At 56.6% G+C, this 22038-nt stretch overlaps 3 protein-coding genes across 6 annotated transcripts; 2 read left to right on the top strand and 1 right to left on the bottom strand.

Moving 5' to 3' along the window:
• Nucleotides 1-324: 324 nt before the first annotated feature.
• CCDC159 (coiled-coil domain containing 159) lies at nucleotides 325-6677 on the bottom strand. The gene is made up of 13 exons (XM_030300807.2): nucleotides 6482-6677; nucleotides 4940-5027; nucleotides 4605-4828; nucleotides 3604-3637; nucleotides 3211-3299; nucleotides 3038-3119; nucleotides 2644-2839; nucleotides 1957-2024; nucleotides 1799-1875; nucleotides 1330-1451; nucleotides 1020-1102; nucleotides 555-668; nucleotides 325-400 (listed from the first exon to the last, which is right to left on the bottom strand). Exons 1-13 carry the CDS (start codon nucleotides 6566-6568, stop codon nucleotides 396-398), a joined length of 1269 nt encoding a protein of 422 aa, XP_030156667.1. The 5' UTR covers nucleotides 6569-6677; the 3' UTR covers nucleotides 325-395.
• Nucleotides 6678-6780: 103 nt separating this feature from the next.
• TMEM205 (transmembrane protein 205) lies at nucleotides 6781-9245 on the top strand. Of its 2 annotated transcripts, none has more exons than XM_030300817.1 (4): nucleotides 6781-6898; nucleotides 7458-7566; nucleotides 7677-7840; nucleotides 8875-9245. In XM_030300817.1, exons 2-4 carry the CDS (start codon nucleotides 7467-7469, stop codon nucleotides 9178-9180), a joined length of 570 nt encoding a protein of 189 aa, XP_030156677.1. In that variant the 5' UTR covers nucleotides 6781-6898; nucleotides 7458-7466; the 3' UTR covers nucleotides 9181-9245. The 2 variants fall into 2 exon arrangements, with proteins under 2 accessions (XP_030156677.1, XP_030156686.1); XM_030300826.1 differs by lacking the exon at nucleotides 6781-6898 and adding an exon at nucleotides 6905-6978.
• A 1183-nt stretch (nucleotides 9246-10428) lies between these two features.
• Nucleotides 10429-21478, top strand: RAB3D (RAB3D, member RAS oncogene family). Of its 3 annotated transcripts, none has more exons than XM_030300770.1 (5): nucleotides 10429-10594; nucleotides 11984-12224; nucleotides 12871-12989; nucleotides 13078-13202; nucleotides 18817-21478. In XM_030300770.1, the coding sequence occupies exons 2-5, from the start codon at nucleotides 11997-11999 to the stop codon at nucleotides 19002-19004; spliced, it is 660 nt and encodes a 219-aa protein (XP_030156630.1). In that variant the 5' UTR covers nucleotides 10429-10594; nucleotides 11984-11996; the 3' UTR covers nucleotides 19005-21478. The 3 variants fall into 3 exon arrangements, with proteins under 3 accessions (XP_030156630.1, XP_030156636.1, XP_030156620.1); XM_030300776.1 differs by having other exon boundaries at nucleotides 10430-10542; nucleotides 11966-12224; XM_030300760.1 differs by having other exon boundaries at nucleotides 10430-10594; nucleotides 11966-12224.
• The last annotated feature ends 560 nt before the right edge of the window (nucleotides 21479-22038 follow it).

Raw genomic sequence — 22038 nt, 5'->3', positions numbered from 1 at the left:
CCTCTCCCGGTGCCTCAGTTTCCCCTTTGGGGCAGTACAGGCAGCAGGCTGGATGGCCTGCCCTCCCCCCCGAAAGGAACTCTGGTGGCTAGTATAACGAGCCCGTCTGGACACTCTTATCTGGACAGACTGACCCCTGACTTTGTTATATACTAAATCTGGCCTCACTCTGTCCCCTGACCCTAAGCCTACATATCCTGAACAGCCTCTGGGGTCTCCACACCGCCCCCAAGCCTGGGAAGTAAAGTAGGGTGGGGAAGCGGCGGGGGGTGGGGGGGTGTTGAGGATCATTCTCAGGCATAGGAAGCAGCAGGAGCAAGTCCACAGGTGGAAGAGGGTCTTGGCTAGTTTATTTTCTCTCTGGAGGGGTCTTCAGGGAGAGCAGTCCCGGCTGCTCAGGCTGTGGAGAGAGAGTAGGGTCAGGGCCCGGCTTAGCCCAGAGGACCTCAGGGCTGGAGGTCAGGGAGCCGATGCCCCGGTGGGGAGCTGGGAGGGTCCATTCCAGGGCGGGCCAAGAGGGGAAGGGTGGGGTGAGGCAAGGGGGGGATCCGCACCAGGTGGGAAGGAGTGGCTCTTGTTGAACGGTGGCTGGGAAGGGTTCTGGTCTGAGTCTGAGTCCGAGTCCCAGGAGGGGAACAGAGGGCTCAGGCATCGGTGCCCCTTGTAGCCTGCAGGAGGGACAGGTGCAATTCTGGCCTTTTACCCACGAGCCCTGAATGTGACCCTTGAGTGGCATCATGATCAGGGGCCAGTGGCCCTTGATTATGCCAGTTGAATGTGACCCAACACGATACCAAAGTATGACCTCAGTGACCCCTGAATTTTACCCCACTGATCTTTTAAAAAGATCCCAGTGACCCTGAGTGACCCCTGGATGGAAATCCTTAATACGACCCTAGAACAAGATCCAACAGATGTGGCCCCTGAACACGGCCTCTGAACGTGACCTCTATGTGTGTAACTGGAGAAGGAACCCCCACACCTTCCCCCCCCCCCAGAGGGCATCTCATCCCCCTCACCCCTGAGGTTCCAGGCCCTGGGGCAGCCCCCTGCGGACATGGTGAAGCCATCAAAGGAGTTCTCCAGCAAGTGCACGGCGGACCTGCAGGGAGATGGGGAGGTGGGGGCCCTGGCGGACTCCAGGCTGCTCAGGGCTGGGGCAGGAGGGCCATGGTGGGGACACGGGTAGAGGTGAGTCCTGGGAGGAGAGGGACGTCTGGACTCAGGTGGGTTCCGGGTTCTGGTGGTCGCTGCTTGATCTGACTGGTGGGAGGGCAGGGGGGGCGGTGAGGGTCAGGAGTCAGAGGTTAGGTGGGAGCAGGGCGTCACCATATGTCACTCAGCTCCTTTTGGAGGTCATCCCTCCAGGAGCCACTGCCTCCTGGTGGCATCTCCTCAGTCTCCGGCCAGTGGGAGGTCTCATGCCCCTGCTGCTTCATCTTGGTCAGGACCTGGGGCCGAGGTGGGGGTGGGGGGCGGGGGATGTTAGTTAGTACCACAGTACTAACAATGGCCATGGTGAAAAACGCTCACTGTGTATTACACGTCAGGCTGCCCTCAAAGTGTTTAACATTCGGTTCATGCAGCAACTCCTTCAGGTAGGGATGGACTGTTATGCCCATTATATGGATGGGGAAACTGAGGCCCAGAGAGATGAAGTGGTTTGACCACAGTCACATAGCAGTAAGTGGCGGAGCTGAGATTTGAACCCAGACCTTCCAGCCCCAGTCCTATGGAGGAGGCCGACAGAGATTCCCCCTGCCCCCAACTCCCACAGGGTCCCGTCCTCTCCGCTCACCTTGCGGCACTTCACCTGTGTCTTCTGCACCTTCTGGATGTTCATCAGGTTCTCCGTGATCTCGTCCTCCTGAGCCTCTGTAGGGGGGAGGGGACTCAGGGGGGCCAGAGCTGCAGAAGGACCCCCCCCCCTCCTGGCTGTGGGCTCCGGGCACTCACGGAGCTTCTGATAGATGAAGGTCACCTCCTCCCGCACCAGTTCCAGCTCCTCCCACAGGAACTTCTTGCTGAGGGGACAGTGCAGCCTAGACCCACAGTCCCTGCTCAGCCTTCGGCCTCCTATTTCCTGGCCTTCTGCCCTCCCGTTTGCCAGCCTGACTCCTCAAGCCTCCAGCTCCCATGGTCCCATCTGGTCAACCACCCCCCCCACACCTCCCCCAGGGTCTGCCCCTTCCCGCAACCTGCCAGCCCACTTTGCCCCTCCTGCGGCTACTCCCCCACCTCCAGTCCTTCCCCCTCGTCCTCGCCTCGCCTCCTGACCTCCGGCCTCCCGTTGCCTCAGCCTCTTGCTGCCTGGCCTCCGTCTCCCGCCTTCTGCCCCTCTGGCCTCCCATACTCTACTCCCATACCCTCAGCCTCTCCTCCCTCCGGTTTCCCAGGTCACCTCCCGTTTCCTGATCCCCTGCTCTCTCTCCCCATCCCATCTCCAGCTTCCTGTCCTCCCTGCCTTCTGGCCTCCAGCTTCCCACACACCCCTCCCCCCACCATTGCTTCATCCCCTCGTCTGTCCCCCAAGCCTTCCAGAGTCCTAGCCCCCCTTACTCAGGCCTCTCCCACCCGCCTCACCCCACCTTCGGTTCCTTCCCCCCACAGCCATCTCCCACCTGCCCTCCTGACGATGCCCACCTGTCCCGGATCTCCTGGGCCAGCAGCTGCAGACAGCGAGTGGTGCGGGCCCTCTGTACCTCCTCACTGTCACGCAGGGTCCTCTGCAGCCCTTGCAGGCCTTGAGCCAGGGCCCCATACAGCTCCTGCCGTCCCTGCTCCACGCCCCACTTGTGTCGCTCCTTCTCTGCCTGGCGGCTCACGGGGCTCAGCACCTCTGCAGATGAGACTGGGATCTTGACTGAGCCCCCTCCACGCCTGCGCCCAGCTTTGAACCCAGCTTGCCCTATCCCTGGCCAGACCCTGACCCTGACCCTGACCCTAGACTCGCCCAACATCTTTCCCCTTGGGCTAACCCAGCTGACCTCAACAGGACCAGCCCCCAGCCTGACTTTGACCCTTGGCCGGTCCTCACCTTCAAGCTGTTGGATCTTGATTTGCTGCAGGCAGCTCTCCTTCTCCAACATGGTCACGGAGTGGTTTAGGAACTCGAAAGCCTGCGAGGAAGAGGTCGGGCTTGGGGACAGGGGCAGGGAGCGGGAGAACAGGGCCAGAGGTTGCTGAGGGCGGGGCGGAGGTGGCTCACACCTCGGTCTGGGCCCGTAGCTGGCTCTTGAGTGACTCCAGCTCGCATCGCAGGTGCTTCTGGGAGTCAGGAATCATCACGGTGGACTTCACTACGAGCAGAGGTAAGAGTCAGCCGAGGCCAGGAGGGGTGGGAGCGGGGGCAAGGTGGGGTCAGGGGTCAGCAGAAACTCAGGCGAGAGCGAGGGGCAGGGGCAAAGTCAAGAGCTAGGGTCTGTGGAGGCGGAGGGAGAGAGGCAGGCGTGCGGGACAAGGTCAGGGGCAAAACTCCAGCTGATGCTGGGGCAGGGATAAGCGGCCAGCAATGGCGTGGCTCCTCCCAGGCCAGGGCAGAGGGTGGAGGTAGGACCTGGCAGATCTTCCACACACGGTCGTGTTGGGAGGGAGGTTTCTCACCTTTGGCTTTGGGAGAGCTGGCCTCCAAGGGCTTCTAGGAAACAGGGACATGAGGGCAGTAGAAATTCATCTCCGTGTTTCTCCTTGCTCACCCCAACCCATTGTGTGTGGGGCTGGGCGTGAGTTGGGTCTGCTGAGTGCTGGGTGTCCCGGACCCTGCGTGCAGGCAAAGCTGCCGCTATGCACCTGTGCGCACCACCGCCCACCCCACCCCCACCCCCCGACCGGCCCACACACGGTCAGAGGTATACTCCTGTGGCTTGTCCCCTACTTGCGCACGCCCGGGGGCTGCCCCTGTATGACAGCACACGCCTGCAGAGCCCCGTCCCTGGCTTGGGCTCAGGCAACGGCCCTCCTCCTTAGGGGCAAATGACATAGGCCATGCCTGTAGGGAGCTCCAGCAGCCCCGAAGCACAACACGCATGATCATTGAAACACAGCTACAGCCACACAAGCTCGGACACAGCCATGCCCGCCAGGTGGTAACACCCAGGGCATCCACCCGCCTCCATCTCCGACGCACGACCACAACCACCACCATAGACACAATCACAGACAAGACCCCACAAAGAAACAATCGTGCGTCCCTTCCATTCATCCCTTCGTCCACTCATTTAAGACATTTTTGGGGCGCCTGGGTGGCTCAGTCGGTTGAGGGTCCGACTTTGGCTCGGGTCATGATCTCGCGGTCTGTGAGTTCGAGCCCCGTGTCGGGCTCTGTGCTGACAGCTCAGAGCCTGGAGCCTGCTTCAGATTGTCTCCCACTCTCTCTGCCCCTCCCCCACTCATCCTCTGCCTCTCTCTGTCTCAGAAATAAATAAACATTAAAAAAAAAAAAAAGACATTTTTAGTGTGGGCCGGCTGAGCACCGGGTGCTGTTCTGGGTGCTGAAGACACACATCTTGAGGAGGACCCGTCCCCCTCCCCCATGGCTCCCTCCCTAAGTCCCGGAGCAGTAGACTGTGGTGTGGCCAGGAAGGGTTTCCCCGGGTGGGGGTGACCTTAGCGATGCTCTGATGCCTCTTCAGGTCCTGGTCATTACACTGCTTCTGTGAGTCTGGGCTCTGGATGAGAGGAGACCCACACGACTGAGGCCCTGAGTCCCTCCCAGGCCTCCAGTCTATACTCCGCACTGTGTTCTCAGAAGCAGCTGGCCCCAAGATCTCTGGCTCTGGGGTCCTGGACCAGTGAATTGTATAGTCCAAGGTCTTGTCTGAGGAAGAGTCTGAACAGAGGGTGGGGGTGGGAGAATGAGGGGGTGAGGGCCTCCTGGGGCCCACCCAGAGCCCTCCAGCCCCTCCCAGCTCCCCAGCCCTAGGGAAGTGCCTCAACAAACCCCAGTACTTGTCACACTTCCCGTTAGCAGGCACACACACGTTGGAGGGTAAGGGAGATGAGGAGCAGGGCAGAGAGTAGTCAGGGTCCTGGAGTAGGCCAGCCAGGAGCGGGTCGCTTCAACAAGGGGGGGACACGGGGCTGCCCTGAGACCAGCCCCCATGTCCTGACACCCCCAGACCTCCCCTAATACCCCAGAGAGGCCTCAGCCCTGAACCCAAGGCCTCCCAGTTATGGCAGGAGCAGAAGCTGGATGAAAGATGATTCCAGCCCCAGGCACTGGCTGGGTAGTGAGAAGGATCCAGAAGACCCCCCCACAGGAGAAAGTGAGGCCTCAGAAGAGCCTAAAAGCAAAAAAAGGATCTTGGCATTGGGCACTAAAGGAAGGGCATTCCCGGCAGGGAAGAGCGTGTTGCAAAAACATGGAGGTGTGGAACCGCGTGCTCTGTGCTGGTAAATTCAGGATGGCTAAGGTAGGGTCCAAGAGGAAGCGGGAGGTTAGCAGGGCAGCTCAAGCAAGGCACTGAAAGCCAAGCAGGGAAGTTTAAAAACACAGCTCTGGGTCTCACATTCATGCCCCCTGTTCAACATTCCAGTGTTGTCAGGGCTGGTACAGATGGAGACCTGGGGCAGGTCTGCCTGGAAAAACTCCCAGGTGAAAGGCATTCTGTCCTGAGTCACATTCAGCCAAAAAGCCCACACTCCAGGGCTTTTCCTTCTGCCCTTGCTGGGCTGGCTGGTGCCTTTCCTCTGGCCCAGTCCTCCTAAAAGACTCCTCTATGCCCTTCACAACTCTACTCAGCATTTGCTCTGTAAAATCTTCCTTAGTCTTTTTTTTTTTTTTTTTTTTTTTTTTTTTTAAGCTCATATTTTCTGAGCACCGCACTGAGTGCTGGGCACCACCATAAGCACTCACTGGGTCTTTATACCCATTTTGCGATATAGGAGCTTTTCTTCTGCCCGAAATGTTCTAGGCTACCCCTTCAAGAATCACTGTCTCGGGAGGCCCGCACTTCCAGAGGCAGTAGAGCATGATGATTAAGCGAGGAGACTCTCCAGCTGGGTGGCCTGGGTTCGAATCCTAGCTCTGCCCCTTCCTGGCTGTGTGATGTTGGAGAGTTATTGAACCTCTCTCCATGCCTCGGCGTCCCCAGCTATAAAAGTGGGATGTCATACTATCCACCTTGCTGGGTTATTGTGATTAAGTAAATTAATCTCTGCCAGTGCCTGACATACAGTAGTGGGCAACTGTCCTCCCACGTCACGCTGAGAACCTGGGAAACCATAGGAGCCCTGGGAGGCTTGAAGGGAAAAAGGAAAGATGCATTTCTGAGCCCCAACTGCGGGCAGGTCCCCAGTCGAGCCCCCCTCCCTTCCCCATAACCTTCCTCCTACCCCTCCCACATCATCTGTTTCTCCCGCTGTCCCCGGGAGAGTTCTTGGGGGAAGGGGGCGGGGTCATTAGCCTGAGCCCCGCCCTCCGGACCGAGAATCCTGCGCCCTCCTGGCTCCCTACCCCCTTCCACCCCCACCTACCACATACCACCTGCTCATGCTCTCCCCTCAGGGACCGCAAAGCCAGTCCCCAGCTGTGACGCTGAAATTTGATCCCGTGGGGACACCATCGCATTAAAACGCGCAAAGCCTAAAGGTAGAGTCACAGAGAGGGGTGTGGCTGACATTTTAGCTCCGCCCCCTCCGATGCAGCCAAAGGCCTCATTGGCGCCTTCCTGCTTCCGCCGATCTTAGGAGCCGCGGTGTAATTGGATAAAATCTAGTCGACGGGGCGGGATTCCAGGCTGGTTTCCGCTAATCGATTAGTCAATATCTAAGAGGGTGGTGCGGGAGGGGGGGCGGCAGATCTAAGATCCAATTGGCTTCGGACTTCGCTGGGAGGCGGGATGAATTCTTGAGAGGTGGCTGACGAGGTCTGCGGGCCACCTAGGAGCGCGGGAGTGAGGTAGCAAGCCCAGGCCACCTGCCCTACGAGATACGGCCTGGGTGCCTCTGTTCTCGGACTCCTGGGTGCTGCGGGTTGAGGTCTGGGTGCAGTGGTAGGGTCGGTCTCCTCGGGATGAGATTTGAGGTTTCCCAGGATTCGACGGGATCTCCGGGGGTGCTATGGGGATCTTCGTAGTGATATCCGGGATCCTGAGATGAGAACAGGGGTCTTTACTGTCAGAATTAGGTCCCTGAGCTGATTGGGGGGAATCACTAGGAAGACCTCTGAATACCCAGGGCTGTGAATTTGTACTCCTGGGCCTAACTGAAATTTTCAGCTTTCGGAGGCGGCGTGGATGCTGGGGTCCAGAGAGCCTGAGATCTTGAAGGCTGACATTTGGAGAGATGGGGTTGGAGGTTGTCACAGGACTGTTCTGGGTCCTCCCCACTCCCATTCCCCGGGCTGGTATCCCTTGATCTCTGCTGGGTTGGCGGTGACCCTGGCCTTGAGCAGGCTCACAGGCTGAAGGCCATGGGGCAAAGGTAAAATTCTGAGCCACCCGCTGCCTCTTTCCCAGGCCTGCAGGATGGAGGAAAGTGGGAGTCCAGGAAGCCTGATTAAGATGGTCCATCTACTGGTCTTGTCAGGGGCCTGGGGCATGCAAATGTGGGTGACCTTCGTCTCAGGTAGGCACCCTCCACCTGGACATCATGGGTGCCCGGGGTGGAGACAGGAATGGGGGGGGGGGGGGACCTGGAACCGTCCTAACAGGTGTGTGGTCCCTTGTACCCCACAGGCTTCCTGCTTTTCCGAAGCCTTCCCCGACATACCTTCGGCCTCGTGCAGAGCAAACTCTTCCCTTTCTACTTTCACATCTCCATGGGCTGTGCCTTCATCAACCTCTGCATCTTGGCTCCACAACATGCCTGGGCTCAGCTCACATTCTGGGAAGCCAGCCAGGTATGCGGGCTTGGGCTCCACTGCCCTCTGGAGACTCGTTCCCAAGACCCCACTGAGCACCTATGGCTATACCTTTGTGAGAACTAAAAACAAAAACAAAAACAAAAACAAAAACAAAAAACAAGCCACGGCACCTTCCTGGTGGGTACAAAGCTGGGCTCTGGATACCCTTGAGCAGTGCACAGCCTGCACAACCATCGCTAGTAGCCCTGTCTATCCCCCAGCGTCTCTTTGCTGGCTGCTGCTGCCTCTCTTTTCCCTGGCTAGGCCTGTTGCCAAGTTGTGGTGACTCAGCTGGGTTGGGGCAGTGACCCCAGCTCATTGTTTAAAAACCAGCCCGACTGGGAATTTACAGTTCCCCACTCCCATCCACCCTTTTTCCCAGCCACAAGGCAGGGAACCATCTCTGCATCTCATATTTCTCTATCCTGCCCTCCCCCTGCGCCCCCCCCCCCCATTATGTTCCGCAGCTGTAGGCAGGTGAGGCCTGACAAAGGTTTCCAGAATAATCCCACTGAGACAGGGTAGGACTATCTGTAACTAGAATTTAAAGGACTTTCTCTTCGCTCCCTGTGGGCCCAGTCGCGGCTTCTGAAGTCTGGGCGGGGTTCACAGAGGAGATGGACCCCGTCTTAGTCTCTCTTTGGTGGGGGGGGGAAGGTTATGGTGTTCTGTCTCTGTTTGGGAAAGAGAGGTTCTGCCCTGAGATGCCCCCAGTTTGGGGGAACAGGAAGGGAGGAGACAAGGCTGTGTTGTGGAAACTTCCAGTCTGGGTATCGGAGGAGGAGAGGCTCAGAAGGTGTTGGGGGGAACAGAGGAGACAGTGATAGAGCCTTTCCTTAGGAGCTGCTGGCCTCAAGGGTTTGAGAGCCAGGGCTCCGTTTGGGGCCTCTAGACTGGGTTCGGGGAAGGAGAGGGAGGCCTTCGCTTTGACCTAATGCTGTCTCCCACCCCCCTCTGGGCTTCTAAGGACGCAGGGGGACCCCTCCTGCCTCCTGCGCATGACTCACCTTGCCCTTCCACCACCCCGCCAGCTCTTCCTGCTGTTCCTGAGCCTCACGCTGTCCACCATCAACGCCCGCTGGCTAGAGCCCCGCACCACGGCCGCCATGTGGGCCCTGCACGCGGTGGAGAAAGAGCGGGGCCTGGGCGGGGAGGTGCCCGGCAGCCACCAGGGCCCCGACCCCTACCGCCAGCTGCGGGGACAGGACCCCAAGTACGGTGTCCTCCGCCAGATCTTTTTCCGCTACCACGGCCTGTCCTCCATGTGCAACCTGGGCTGCGTCCTGAGCAACGGGCTGTGTCTGGCGGGCCTCGCCCTGGGCCTCAGTAGCCTGTAGCACCCGCTGCCTCTCTGGCCCTGCTGAGGGCCCCGGTGTCAATAAACACTTCTTTGGAAACGGCTGCTGTCATTTTTCTCCCAACCGGAAAGCTGGCAGAGGCGGGGGCCAGGGTAGAGCTTCGCTACCTCCCGCACGTGGCCTGATGATTCGGGATGTTACCATCACAGCCCCCAAGCTCTTCCCATAACAGGGCCCATTGACTGGGCTCCTCCGTGTGCCGGACACGGCACTGACCGTTGCACAAACCGTGTCTTATTGTAACAATGGCTGGTTCTGATCCCTAGGGAACAATCGTATTTCCCGCCCCCCCCCCCCGCCCCGACATCGGGGACGGCCACAGGACTTGCCAAAGCCACGGAAATGTGAAGAGTCACGGGCGTGGGAGCCCGTGCACGATTAGCCACATTTTCCCCTTCACCACAATGACCAGGGCGAGTGAGAAGCACGCTTTGGATGTTGGGTGCCATGGAGATTTGGGGACTGCTTGTCACTGATCCCACGCGGCCCTTCCTGAATCGTGCGTGCCCGACCGGCCCGTGATAGCCCTGAGAGGGAGCCACTACTGTTCCTGGAAGCAACAGGGGACCCGGAGAAGTGGCTTCAGGTGCAGTTACTGGGGTATGGATCCCAGCAAAGCCTGCAGATCCTCTCATGGCTTGAAGAAAAACTCTGGGGCCTCAGCTGGGCCTGGATGCCAAGTGTGTCCCGCAAGGGACTGCCCGGCTCTGAACCTCCATTTCCTTATCTGTAAAAGGTTTAAATTCTAAGGGCCCGGAAGTGTATTTCGCAGGGACTAGCGGGCTTTAGGGTCAGGGTTTGCACTTTACAAGCACTGTCACCGATCAGAGCCTTCACACAGCGCTGTGCGGTAGGGACTCTTGTTATGGACCCCTGGACGGTTGGGGAACCAGGCCCGCGGGGTTAAGGAACACGTCCAAAGTGGAACAGAACTAGACATTGATGGAGCGGGGATTCGAACCCGACTCCAGAATCCACGCTCTTCACTTCTGTGCACGTAGTAGGCGCTCTACGTATAGTTAGGAAAAATGAGAAGTTTATTGGTGACGGGAGGGCTCTAGACCGCTCCAAGCCTAGGGCCGCTTCCAGCCTCTGCTACCCCCTCCCCGCCGCCTCACGGCCCCGGCTTTTATAAGCCCCGCCCCGGACTCGGCCCCGCCCCGCCCTCTCCCGGGAGCGGCCCCTCCTCCCCCGCCTGGGCGGAGCCGGCGCGGGATCCGGGTGGCTGCGGGCAGCGGCGGTGGCAGCGGCGGCGGCTTGAGGGGTCGGCGTCGGGGCGGGGGCCGGGCCGCAGCGAGTTCGGAGGACGAACGCCCGCGGGGAGCGCCTCCGCCACGCGAGGTGACCCCTTCGGAGGGAGGGTAGCCTGCCCCGTACATCCGCTTCCCAGCAGGTCTGGGGGGCCGGGGGTTAGAGGGAGGGCCCGGGGCCCCGGGAACAAAGGCGAGCGGAGGGGGAACGCCTCTTCCCTCGCCCCCACCCAGCTGGGCTCCCCGGGGAGCGCTAGTGGGGCGCGGGCGGGGCGGAGAGTCCAGCTGGGAACCGGAGATGGGACCATATGGTGATGGGAGGAAGCTCCTGAGCCCCCCTGCACCGGCGGGGGCGCCCCGAATCCAGCAGAGGGACAAGGCCAGGCCCTCCGGGGACCCCCATCTAGTGCCAGGCGTGAGCGAGGGTGGGCAGATGGTCAGGAAGAGGTGGCACAGGCTGACAGGTGGGCTGGGGCTGGGGGGTGGGGTAAGGGCCCCAGCCTGGCGGCCCTGCCCAGCATGGGGAAAGGTTTCCTGCCACTTGTCTTCCCCTCCTCGAACTCGTTCTCCCGGAACACCGGGTGGGGCCCCGAGGGCTGGGCAGGAAAGCGCACAGGTTCGGTCCTCTTTTAAAATGGAAAAAAGCCCCACAGGCAGTTGAGAAATAGCTTTGCTAAGGGTTCCTCCTCCCGGGTGCCTTCCTTTCAACCAGGCCTCCTGGATCGCCTCCTTGTGTGGCTCAGGGAGTAGCCATAGACAGCTGGGGAAACTGAGGCCTAGGGAGGCAGTGAGGGCTGAGGGAGGGTCCCTGACGCAGCTGAAGCAGCCCAGCTGCGGGGACAGATTGCCAGGAAAGGCAGGATCAGGGGTGGAGGGGTGGTGGTAGGGTTCTTATTGTGTGGCTTCCTTGGAGTTGGGGACTGTCACTGCAGCCTCTGCAGGCTGGGGCTGGGGCCCGGGTGAGTCAGCCCTGCCCGGAGGGAGACGGGCCCACCCCTTTGACAAACAGAAGGTGGCAGTACCCATTTGGGGGTAGATCTGGGCTTTAAGCCTGGACTGTGTCCACTGAAATCCCCCCTCCCCGTGGAGGTCAGGGAGGGGGTTAAACCCGGCTTTGGAGGGGGTGTCACGGCAGGTGTCCCTGCCAAAGTCAACACCCAGGCCCGGGAGTGGGGTGGGGGGGGCTCTATCCACCAGCTGGCAGGCCCCCCCTCCCCCCCATCTCACACCTGGGCCCAGCCAGCTGCTCACTGTGGGGCAAAGTCCACACCTGCGCCTTCTGCAGGGTCTGGTTCCTCAGTGGCCACAGGAGGCACTCCATGTGCCCCCTACAACCTGGGCCCTTGCACTTGATAAACGTCCCCATTTTCCAGACGAGGACACTGAGGCCCACGGACAGCAAGTGACGCGTCGGAGGCCGCTTAGCCTCCAAGTGGCAGAGGGAGGATTTGAATCCAGGTCTGGTGTATACACCGCAGCCATTCCTGGTGTTTTATTGTTCTGCGGGGCGACAGCCCTTCCGCCCCCAGCAGGCTCTCTGCCAAGATGGCATCGGCCGGAGACCCCCCCACAGGCCCACGGGATGCAGCAGACCAGAACTTCGACTACATGTTTAAGCTGCTACTTATCGGCAACAGCAGCGTGGGCAAGACGTCCTTCCTGTTCCGCTACGCGGACGACTCCTTCACACCTGCCTTCGTCAGCACCGTGGGCATTGACTTCAAGGTCAAGACGGTCTATCGCCATGACAAGAGGATCAAGCTGCAGATCTGGGTGGGCCGGGCGGCTGTTGTGGGTCTGTGGCGAAGGACGGGAGTCTGTCTGCGGGCCGGGAGGGCCTGGGGTTCCTCCGAGGATGTCCATGATAGGGTGTGGGGCTGTGGGGAGGGGTCCAGGGTTGGGGAGGGGGCTTGGGGTAGAGGTGAAGAGGAGGGGGATAGTATCTATGAGATGAATTCATCAAGATGAGGGGGGTAGGCCCTGCCCTGTGGGGTCTGAGGGGCAGACAGTGCCCATCCAAGGCAGGTTAGATGTCCTGGTGACCAGTGGGGCAGAGGTTTGGGTACCATCGCAGGGGCGAGCCCAAAGTCCCCCCGCTGAGCCTCTGCGCTCTTCGGAGATGCTCTCCCTCCCAGCGAGGCTGCTGGTGATGATTGTCATGGTATTGAGCCCCGGGGTGTCTGCGTCAAGACGGCGCTCTCTGACCCTGGTCGCCACGTTGGTCTTGGAGACGAGGTCGAGGGAGCTTACAAGTCTGTGGGAGGCACTGACGCCTCAGACTGGCAATTCCTCAGGGGCAGGGCCACGTCTTCCGGCAGACCGGGGCTATGAGCACGGGGTGGTGCCCCGCTTGGGACCCTGCAGGGGTGGGGTGGGGAGCAGAGTAGCACCTAGCCGCCTGACCCTGCTGTGTTCCTAGGACACGGCGGGCCAGGAGCGCTACCGCACGATCACCACGGCCTACTACCGCGGCGCCATGGGCTTCCTGCTCATGTATGATGTTGCCAACCAGGAGTCCTTCACCGCTGTGCAGGACTGGTGAGTGCTTGCTGACCACTGACACCCTGACCTTCGCCCTCTCCCCCTGACCCTCGATCTCTAGCCTAATGGCCCCCAAACTCCACAGGGCCACTCAGATCAAGACCTACTCCTGGGACAACGCGCAGGTCATCCTCGTGGGGAACAAGTGCGACCTGGAGGATGAGCGTGTTGTGCCTACCGAGGACGGCCGGAGGCTCGCTGATGACCTTGGTTAGTGCCCAGCCTGGGCCCCAGGCCCCGGACCCCTCAGACCAAACCCCAGTCCCCGCCCTTGGGTTCCAGGTCCAACCGCAGTCAGCAACCCTTTGCCCTTTGAGGATCTGCTAGGAAAAATACCCATATGTGCGACACCTTCCGCATTTAATTTCAGAGAATTCGGTTACAGGTATTCCCCACCTCCCTGCCGCAAAACACTCCTGGAAATGTATCCTACAAACATGCCACGCATGTGGGAAGTGGCAGGGATATCAAGTCACAGCGCTGTTGGCAGGAGGGGAACCTCGGTAACCTCTTAAATGTTTCACTGTGGGGGAAGCAGCCAAACATAAAGTATAGTCACATTGTGGAATACTACACAGCTGTGAAAAAGGGCGAGCACTTTCCTTATGCTCTGCTCTGGTAAGGTCTCTGGGCTATATGCTTACTGTGGAAAAATGGGCTTGGCCGCTTCCTTTAGTCTGCGGCTCAGCAAGTGTTGTTGTTGTCATTTTTTAACTTTACTTATCTATTTTTTACATTTTATTTAATGTTTATTTATTCTTTTTTTTTTTAATTTTTTTTTTCAACGTTTATTTATTTTTGGGACAGAGAGAGACAGAGCATGAACGGGGGAGGGGCAGAGAGAGAGGGAGACACAGAATCGGAAACAGGCTCCAGGCTCTGAGCCATCAGCCCAGAGCCTGACGCGGGGCTCGAACTCACGGACCGCGAGATCGTGACCTGGCTGAAGTCGGACGCTTAACCGACTGCGCCACCCAGACACCCCTAATGTTTATTTATTCTTGAAAGAGAGAGAGAGAGAGACAGAGTGTGAGCAGGGGAGGGGCAGAGAGAGAGGGAGACACAGAATCTGAAGCAGGCTCCAGGCTCCAAGCTGTCAGCTCAGAGCCCCTCACGGGGCTTGAACTCATGAACCGCGAGATCATGACCAGAGCTGAAGTCAGATGCTTAACTGACTGAGCCACCCAGGTGCCCCTGTTTTTAATTTTTTTTAATGTTTTATTTATTTCTGAGAGAGAGAGGGAGACAGAGCGTGAGCAGGGGAGGGGCAGAGAGAGAGAGAGAGAGAGGGAGACACAAAATCCCAAGCAGGCTCCAGACTCTGAGCGGTCAGCATAGAGCCCGACCCAGGGCTCTAACTCACGAACTGTGAGATCGTGACCTGAGCCGGAGTCTGATGCTTTAACTGACTGAGCCACCCAGGCGCCCCTTACGTAGGCTTCAAGCCCAGCGTGGAGCCCAGCACAGGGCTTAGACTCACAACCCTGAGAGATCATGACCTGAGCCGAAATCTAGAGTCGGACACCCACCGCCTGAGCCACCCAGGTGCCCCATCAGCCAATCTTTTCTTAAAGGGCCAGATAGGAAATATTTTCAGCCCTAGGGTCTCTGTCACCCCTCAGCTCTGTTTGAAAGCTACCAGAGAAAATAACCGAATGAATGAGTGTGACTGTCATCGAAACTTTGTTTATAAAAATAGGCAATGGGCCAGATCTTGCCTGTGACTTAAAGTTTTCTGACCCCTGCATTAGTGTATAAAAAGGGTAAGAATAAGAATATATATTTGTGTTTGCCTGAAGAAACTCCGGGAGGATACAAAGGATCTAGTCACAGCAATGATCTGTGTGTGTCCGAGAACTGGGGGCCAGGGTGCTAGGATGGAAGGAGGGCTTTTTCAGCCTACCTTTTTGAATCAGGTAAATGGAAATTTAAGCTCAAAGGGAATCTGGCCTGGAGTATTCTAGTATCCTAAGCCCTGCCTAGGACTCCGTTGCAGGAGACGGTGTGACCACTGTAGGGGAAGGTGGGTTAAGGACCCAGACTCAGGAGCTAGAACCCCATTATGCAACCCACTAGCTGTGTGACCTTGGACACATCGCCTCGCCTCTCTGTGCTTCCATTTCTCCATCTGGGAAACAGAGTGAAAACTGTGCCTACTTCCTAGCGCTGTAAGAAAGATGAAATAAGCCAACACCAGCCCCGTTTGAACGTTAACTCGTATTATTTCTCGATCGGTTTGTGCTCTTGTGTTGGTGACTTCAGCCCTCTGGGCCCGCACTCCCTCTTGTGTGAAGTGGATTTAGTAACAGCCTCACCGCGTCAAGTTGTCGCGGGGGTTAAATGAGTTACGACCTACGAAGCAGGTATCACAGCCGGGCATGCACGTAGAATGTATCGGAATCTCAGCTAGCGTGATTGTGAACTATTATTGATGCTTTGTACAAAAAACTCTAGGCACCTTATAACAACCTGCAAATCCTAAAGTAGTTACTATCTGGCCCTTTACAGAGAAAGGTCAGGGACCCCGGACTAGAACGGTTTTCTCTCTCTCTCTCTTTTTAATTATAGCTCTGTCATTTTTAAATTTTTTTTAATGTTTATTTATTTTTGAGAGACACAGAGAAACAGAGCACAAGCGGGGGAGGGGCAGAGAGACAGAATCCGAAGCAGGCTCCAGACTCTGAACTGTCAGCACAGAGCTCGATGTGGGGCTCAAACCCACAAACCGTGAGATCATGACCTGAGCCGAAGTCAGACGCTTAACCAACTGAGCCACCTGGGCGCCCCTCTCTCTCTCTCTCTCTCTCTTTTTTTTTTCTTCTTACCATCTGTTTGTTGGACAAACTGGGTCTTTGTTCTATGGAATATTTCCCATTTGAGATTTGCCTCTTGCTCCCTTGCGGTGTCATTTAACCTGCTCCTTTGTTTCCTGTGTTTTCTGGAAGCTCTGGCTTTGGCTCTCAATTGCAGGTATGCTGGGGAGTCAGCTTTTGCTGCTGGGGACTAGATCCCCAATTTGCCCGGAACCGGGAAAAATCAGCTATGACCCAGCCATGGGCTGGAACACTTGGGGATGTTGCCCACACCTTGCAGAGAACATCTAGTTGGGGGGGGGTGTGTCTGACCTGGCATTAAGTTTCAAATATTGACATACAGAGCAGGAGGCAGAATTTGACCCCAGTTTTGTAGGGAAAAGAATACACACACGGGGTACCTGGATGGCTCAGCGGTTAAGCGTCTGACTCTTGATTGCGGTTCAGGTCAAGATCTCACAGTTCGTGAGTTCAAGCCCTGCGTCGGGCTCTGTGCTGACAGCGCGGACCCTGCTTGGGATTCTCTCCCTCTCTCTTCTCCCTGCCCCTTGCCTGCTTGCACTCTCTCTCTCAAAACTTAAAAAAATAAAAAAAAAACCACACACGCAAGCACGCACACACGCGCACACATACCCCCTGCAGACCCAACCCCAATGATTGTGTATTTATGTTAAAAAAAATGTATAGCGGAAAGCTAAATATCAAGACACCAATAGTAAGTGTTTCTCAATGATAAAATCACAGGTAGCTTTTCTGTCTTGGTAGTTTTCAGGAGTTTCTAACTTCTTCAGTGGATTTCTCCACTGAATATTTATAATCAGCAAAAAAAAGTATTAAAAAAAACCCTAAGATTGTTGGAGACAGAGCTGCACGCAGATAAGGAAATGCCAGTCTTGCTTAGGAGGACAGTGGAGTGACACTTATGATCACGAGGCTTGGAGTAAGAGATCTGAGTTCATGCCCTGCCTCTGTCATTTCGTTCGTTCGTTCGTTCGTTCATCCATCCATTCATTCATTCATTCATTCAGCAAGTAGTTTCTGAGCACCTGCTCTGGGCCAAGCACCAGACGAGGCAGACAGAAATCCTGCCACCTTGGAGCTGGTATTCCAGTAGCGGAGACGGATAGTAAATGGGTAATTACACACGTAATTACTTAATTACAATTACATTTTTATGGTGCGGCATGACAGGTGCTGGGAGAGAGGCCTGTTAGCCCGGTGCTGTGTGCATAGTATGGTGGGTGTTTGAATCCCTGGCCCAACTTGGCAGGTGTGGTGGGTGCGGACATATCGGGGACCCCTAGGCAGAGCCTGAGCCAGCCTTCCGGGGTGCGGAAAGCCTTGTCATGTACGTGTACGCCCTTATTTTTAGGTTGACAGCCCGCTTTTTGTAGCCGAGGGACGACAGGCAAGTCCCCAAAGTATATTTACTACCTTCCACGTTTGGGAGGACAAGTTTCGTTTTGTTTTGTTTTTTGTTTTTCAAGTTTATTTATTTATTTTGAGAGAAAGAGAGAGGGAACAGGGGAGGGGCAGAGAGAGAAGGAGAGAGAGGATCCCAGGCAGGCTCCACACTGTCAGCACAGAGCCCGACATGGGGCTCAAACCCCCGAACCGTGAGATCATGACCTGAGCCAAAAATCAAAAGTCGGATGCTTAACCGACTGAGCCACCCAGGCGCCCCAGGACAAGCTTTTTTAAAATGAGAGACAGGTATGCTGGTCACTCTGATGCTAAGAATATATTCAGGGACACTTGGCTGGCTCAGTTGGTAGAGCATACGACTCTTGATCTTAGACTTGTAAGTTTGAACCCACGTGAGGTGTCGAGATTACTTTAAAAATAAAATCCTAGGGGCGCCTGGGTGGCGCAGTCGGTTAAGCGTCCGACTTCAGCTCAGGTCACGATCTCGCGGTCCGTGAGTTCGAGCCCCGCGTCGGGCTCTGGGCTGATGGCTCGGAGCCTGGAGCCTGTTTCCGATTCTGTGTCTCCCTCTCTCTCTGCCCCTCCCCCGTTCATGCTCTGTGTCTCTCTGTCCCAAAAATAAATAAACGTTGAAAAAAAAATTTTTAAATAAAATCCTAAAAAAAAAATCCTGGGGGGCCCGGGTGGCTCAGTCGCTTAAGCATCTGACTTCGGCTCAGGTCATGATCTCATGGTTCATGGATTCAAGCCCCGCATCGGACTCTGTGTCTCCCTCTCTCTCTGCCCCTCGCCCACTCATGCTCTGTTTCTCTGTTCCTCTAAAATGAATAAATGTTAAAAAATATATATATATAAAGGACCCTCGTGTCCTCCTCCCCAGAAGGACTCAACCAACGTGTCTTCCCTCCTGAGGCCCAAGGTGGGACCGTGGGGATATTTATCATCATTTATTTATTTAGATCTAAAATATGTATTTCGTGTTTCTTAACTATCGTCACTTAAGCCAGGCGGCCTGGGTGTGAATCCCAGCTCTGCCGTGTGATACCTTTGGATGAGTGGCTTTTCCTCTCTGTGCCTTGGTTTCCTCATTTGTAAAACGGACTCTAATAGCATGAACCTCAGAGTATCATGAAATGAGTCAGTTTGCAGAAAATGCTGAGAAAAGCGCTTACCATAGTAAGGATGACGTCAGCACTGCTTATTATTATTATTATTGTTGTTGTTATTTAGTATTATCCTTATTACCATCTTTAGCCCGTTCTGTGGGTCAAGAACGGTATGCATCGCATACACCCCTGGGAAACCTGCCGTTCCTTACGTGCCTGCTGGCCACCAGAACGTCACCTGCGGCCACTGCTCTGTGACAAGGAGATTCTTAGAATAGTCCCCACGGGGGGCTGCCGCCACAGGTCTTGTCAGCATCAGCGTCGTTCCCATCCTACCGATGAGCAAACTGAGGCTTCAAGAGGTCGAGGCGCTCAGCCAAGGTCCCACAGCTGCACGAAGGGCAGACCTGGGCTCGGAAGCCATGTTTGGGTGATGCCACAGCCCGGGCTTACTGGTGTTCCCACCCTGTGTCCATCCAGGTTTCGAGTTCTTCGAGGCCAGTGCCAAAGAGAACATCAACGTGAAGCAGGTCTTCGAGCGCCTGGTGGACGTCATCTGTGAGAAGATGAATGAGTCCCTAGAACCCAGCTCCGGCCCGGGCAGCAATGGGAAAGGCCCGGCCTTGGGGGACACCCCACCCCCCGAGCCCAGCGGTTGCAGCTGCTAGAGATGGTCCCCAACCCCTGTCCACCCCTTCCTGCCTCGGCAGGGACTGTGACCGAGGCATGAGCCACAAGGGCTGTTGCTAAGCTCAGGGCACCCCCTTCCCTCCCCCCAGCTGTCAGCCGCCCCGACTCCCGCATGGCTCATTTTCTCGCCATGGCCGCCAACTTGCCCAAAGCAGCCTTATGAGCTCCAGACCCTGGGGACTCTGCACGGCAGGCGGGGTCTGGGGATGTTGACGCGCGAGCTTGCTGCCTTTCAACCATTTTAATGGAGGGAGCAAGGGCGGCCTGTCCCACCCCGTCTGGAGGAGGGGCATCCACAGTGCCTTCTGGGTTAGAACTGTTGTTCTCGTCCATTCTGTGTTGGGCGTTGCCTGGAATTCACAAGCTGGTTCGTTCGTCTTCTTCCTCCTGCGGTGTGAGTCCTCAGAGTTCACCCTCGGAGATGTGGAAGGCGACTCCTTTCTCAGGGTCCCCCGGGGTGGTCCCAAGCCTGCCCGTGAACCTCCTCAGACCTCAAGCTTCCAAGGCGGGGAGGTGATTCTCGCCCGCACAGACCCTTCCCTTCTGGCCTGCAGATCGGCTGCCTGTGAACACAGTATTAAAGCAGGTTTTCCCATTGTAAAGGGACAGGAAGTCAGAGCCCCACCCCCCAGCCCCCCCCCCCCCCGCCGGCTTCAGGGACCCCAGAAGTGCCTTCTGAGCTTCCCCAGTATTCCACATCACCCACAACCCTGCCACTGTTTTATTCTATTCGCTAGATCTCTGATCCCTGGATTGAATTCTAGAATTATGGGCCGCATCAGGCTGGGCAGAGAATGGCCCAACCCTGGGTGTTCCTGCCTGGGACTTTTTGCCAGGAGTTAGCCTCAGAGCCAGGAGCCCCGGCCCTCCTGCCCATACCTGCCTCTCCCAGACCCCGTTTGCCTGGCGATGTTTTAAGCAAGGTCTTTCCACATCCTACATCCTGCTAGAAAAGGAAATTGAGCAATGTTCCTATAGCCTGCTCTTGCTGGCGGCTTGCCGACGGAAGGACTTGGGCTCTTCCCCATCGGGGACCCTTGAGGACCCAGAGTCCATTTCCTGAGTCACATCAGTGGTGGGGCCCAGTGATGTGATGCTTCCTACAAATGGAGGCGTCCCTCTAAGGGAGGCTTTAGGGTTGGGCAGAAGAGGCAAGAAGGCAGCGTTGTGCAATGGTTATTGCCACATGGGATTCGCAGATACAGCTCGGGAGGGGCAGGCTGATGGGGGTGGGCTGGAAATCAGTCTCCCCGGTTGACTGGGGTCCCCAGCCAGCAGGGAGGCTCCTGCTGGGAGGTTATGTGCAGTTTGAGGATCTACATCTTGACCTCCATCCCCCACCCCAACTCAGTGTCCCTCCTACCCCCTGAAGTCCGAACTCCGGTGGCATGGCGCCTGTTTGGGCCCCGGCACACCAGCTAACCTCCCATAACTTGATAGGCCCTGTGAGGATGGCCTGAACAGATGGTTCGTATTCCACTCCCAGCCCCTGACACCAAAATGACTTCCTGGAGCCTTAAAGATCTCAGCCTCCTCCTGCTGGAAGTTCAACTTAGCTCTTCCCTTTATAGAAGCTGTGGATTGAATTTCTTTCTAGAGGGCCCCGTTCATCCCATTGCCGAGGGCTGCCCTTAGAGCTTTCAAAGCGAGGGTAGCTTTGTAAGCCAACACATCAGACAACAGGGGTGAGACGGACAAGTTTCTGGAAACACGCACAGCGAGTTTGGGGAACGTTGGGGGCAGGAGTCAAAAATGTTAGTTGCTCTAGCGTAAAAGAGAAATTAAGGCAGCTAGGAAAAAGCCTGTTAAGATGCATCATGGTCTATCAAGAGTGTGTCGGCCAGCCCATTTTCTCAGGCTGCTGCCAGAAAACAAAAAAAAACAAAACAAAACAGTGGACCAGACTGCTATTATTTAAAGGGACGGACCAACCTGTGTCTCGTACCTGACGTGGGCTAAGCCTTGTGTTTACACAAGATTTTTGAACAGTTCAGCTTTGAGTAGCCCTGAGACAGCGAGCTGCCTCTGGGTTTTCTCAAGACTAGGTTTATGTAGGAGAGGGATTTTTTTTTTCCTTTTTTGGCTTGTTTCTTCTAAAAATAATGCAAGTGGTTATTTTATAATTTTAGGTGGGAGGCTTAACTCGTGATGGTCTCTGGGGAACCGCAACCAATGTCCTCGAAGATCACGGGCAGGGGGACGGAGATTTGTTGAGTTTTACAAACAAAAACGAAGCCAAATGCTGCGGGAAAGCCGCTTCTCCGGGGAGAGTGGAGTCGGGAGAGGCCACGAACCGGCTTCTCGCCTCTATCCCGAAACACTACGGAGGGAGCTCTCGGCTCGGTCATTTGTATTACTGGATGTGGTTCTCCTGTGTAAGCGATTCTTTGATGTCCACTCGGCAAGACGAGCACTTTTATCCACAAGAGAAAATAAAGCCGTTATGCCCAGATGCCCTTGTTCTTGTATTTCCATTAGTGAAACGTGGTTTCCAGAAAGAGAGGGGTTGAATCAGCCAAGTAGATGCTTGGTCGAGGGCCGTGCGTTCTGCGGCAGAACCTGAATCAGGCTAGAGAGGCTCGGGTCTGGGGCTGCCTCTAGCCAAGGTTCGTGCCCACCACCTGGGCCCTGGAAAGTTTGCTGTGTGGTGGGGAGGGGCGGGGGGGGGGGGCGGGGTAAGACATCTGTCCTCCCCGCTGCAGCCAGAGGGAGCCCGTGAATAGCCGGGTCGAGGCAGATTGCTCCTCTCCTCAGAACCCTCCATGGCTCCCACTCAGAGTAAATGCCTAAGTCTTCCTTGCGGCTCACAAGGTCCTGCATGATCTGATCTGTCACTTCCCTTCCCTCAGCTCTTCCCACCTGCCCCCCTACATTTGCAATGCTGCAGTCACATTGGCCTTGCTGCTATTTGAACACACCAGGCCCCTGCCCCAGGGCCTTTGCACTGGCTATGCCCCCTGCCTGAAGTCAAATGGCTCCTCTCACTCAAGCCCTCTTTGTGCAAATCTCACC

The sequence above is a fragment of the Lynx canadensis genome, chromosome A2 (genome assembly GCF_007474595.2).
Source record: "Lynx canadensis isolate LIC74 chromosome A2, mLynCan4.pri.v2, whole genome shotgun sequence".
Classification (NCBI taxonomy): domain Eukaryota; kingdom Metazoa; phylum Chordata; class Mammalia; order Carnivora; family Felidae; genus Lynx; species Lynx canadensis.
Note: the sequence above shows the minus strand (reverse complement) of the source record. Positions and strands in the feature narration are given on the sequence as shown.

Coding starts and splice junctions, on each gene's coding strand:
- CCDC159 (XM_030300807.2), bottom strand. CDS start 6,568: ATGCGATGGTGTCCCCACGGGATCAAATTTCAGCGTCACAGCTGGGGA. Junction 1,876..1,956: donor CTTCATCTATCAGAAGCTCC/GTGAGTGCCCGG, acceptor TCCCCCCTACAG/AGGCTCAGGAGGACGAGATC. Junction 669..1,019: donor CAGGGCCTGGAACCTCAGGG/GTGAGGGGGATG, acceptor TCCCTCCTGCAG/GCTACAAGGGGCACCGATGC.
- TMEM205 (XM_030300817.1), top strand. CDS start 7,467: ATGGAGGAAAGTGGGAGTCCAGGAAGCCTGATTAAGATGGTCCATCTA. Junction 7,567..7,676: donor GTGGGTGACCTTCGTCTCAG/GTAGGCACCCTC, acceptor TGTACCCCACAG/GCTTCCTGCTTTTCCGAAGC. Junction 7,841..8,874: donor CATTCTGGGAAGCCAGCCAG/GTATGCGGGCTT, acceptor CCACCCCGCCAG/CTCTTCCTGCTGTTCCTGAG.
- RAB3D (XM_030300770.1), top strand. CDS start 11,997: ATGGCATCGGCCGGAGACCCCCCCACAGGCCCACGGGATGCAGCAGAC. Junction 12,990..13,077: donor TTCACCGCTGTGCAGGACTG/GTGAGTGCTTGC, acceptor CAAACTCCACAG/GGCCACTCAGATCAAGACCT. Junction 13,203..18,816: donor GAGGCTCGCTGATGACCTTG/GTTAGTGCCCAG, acceptor GTGTCCATCCAG/GTTTCGAGTTCTTCGAGGCC.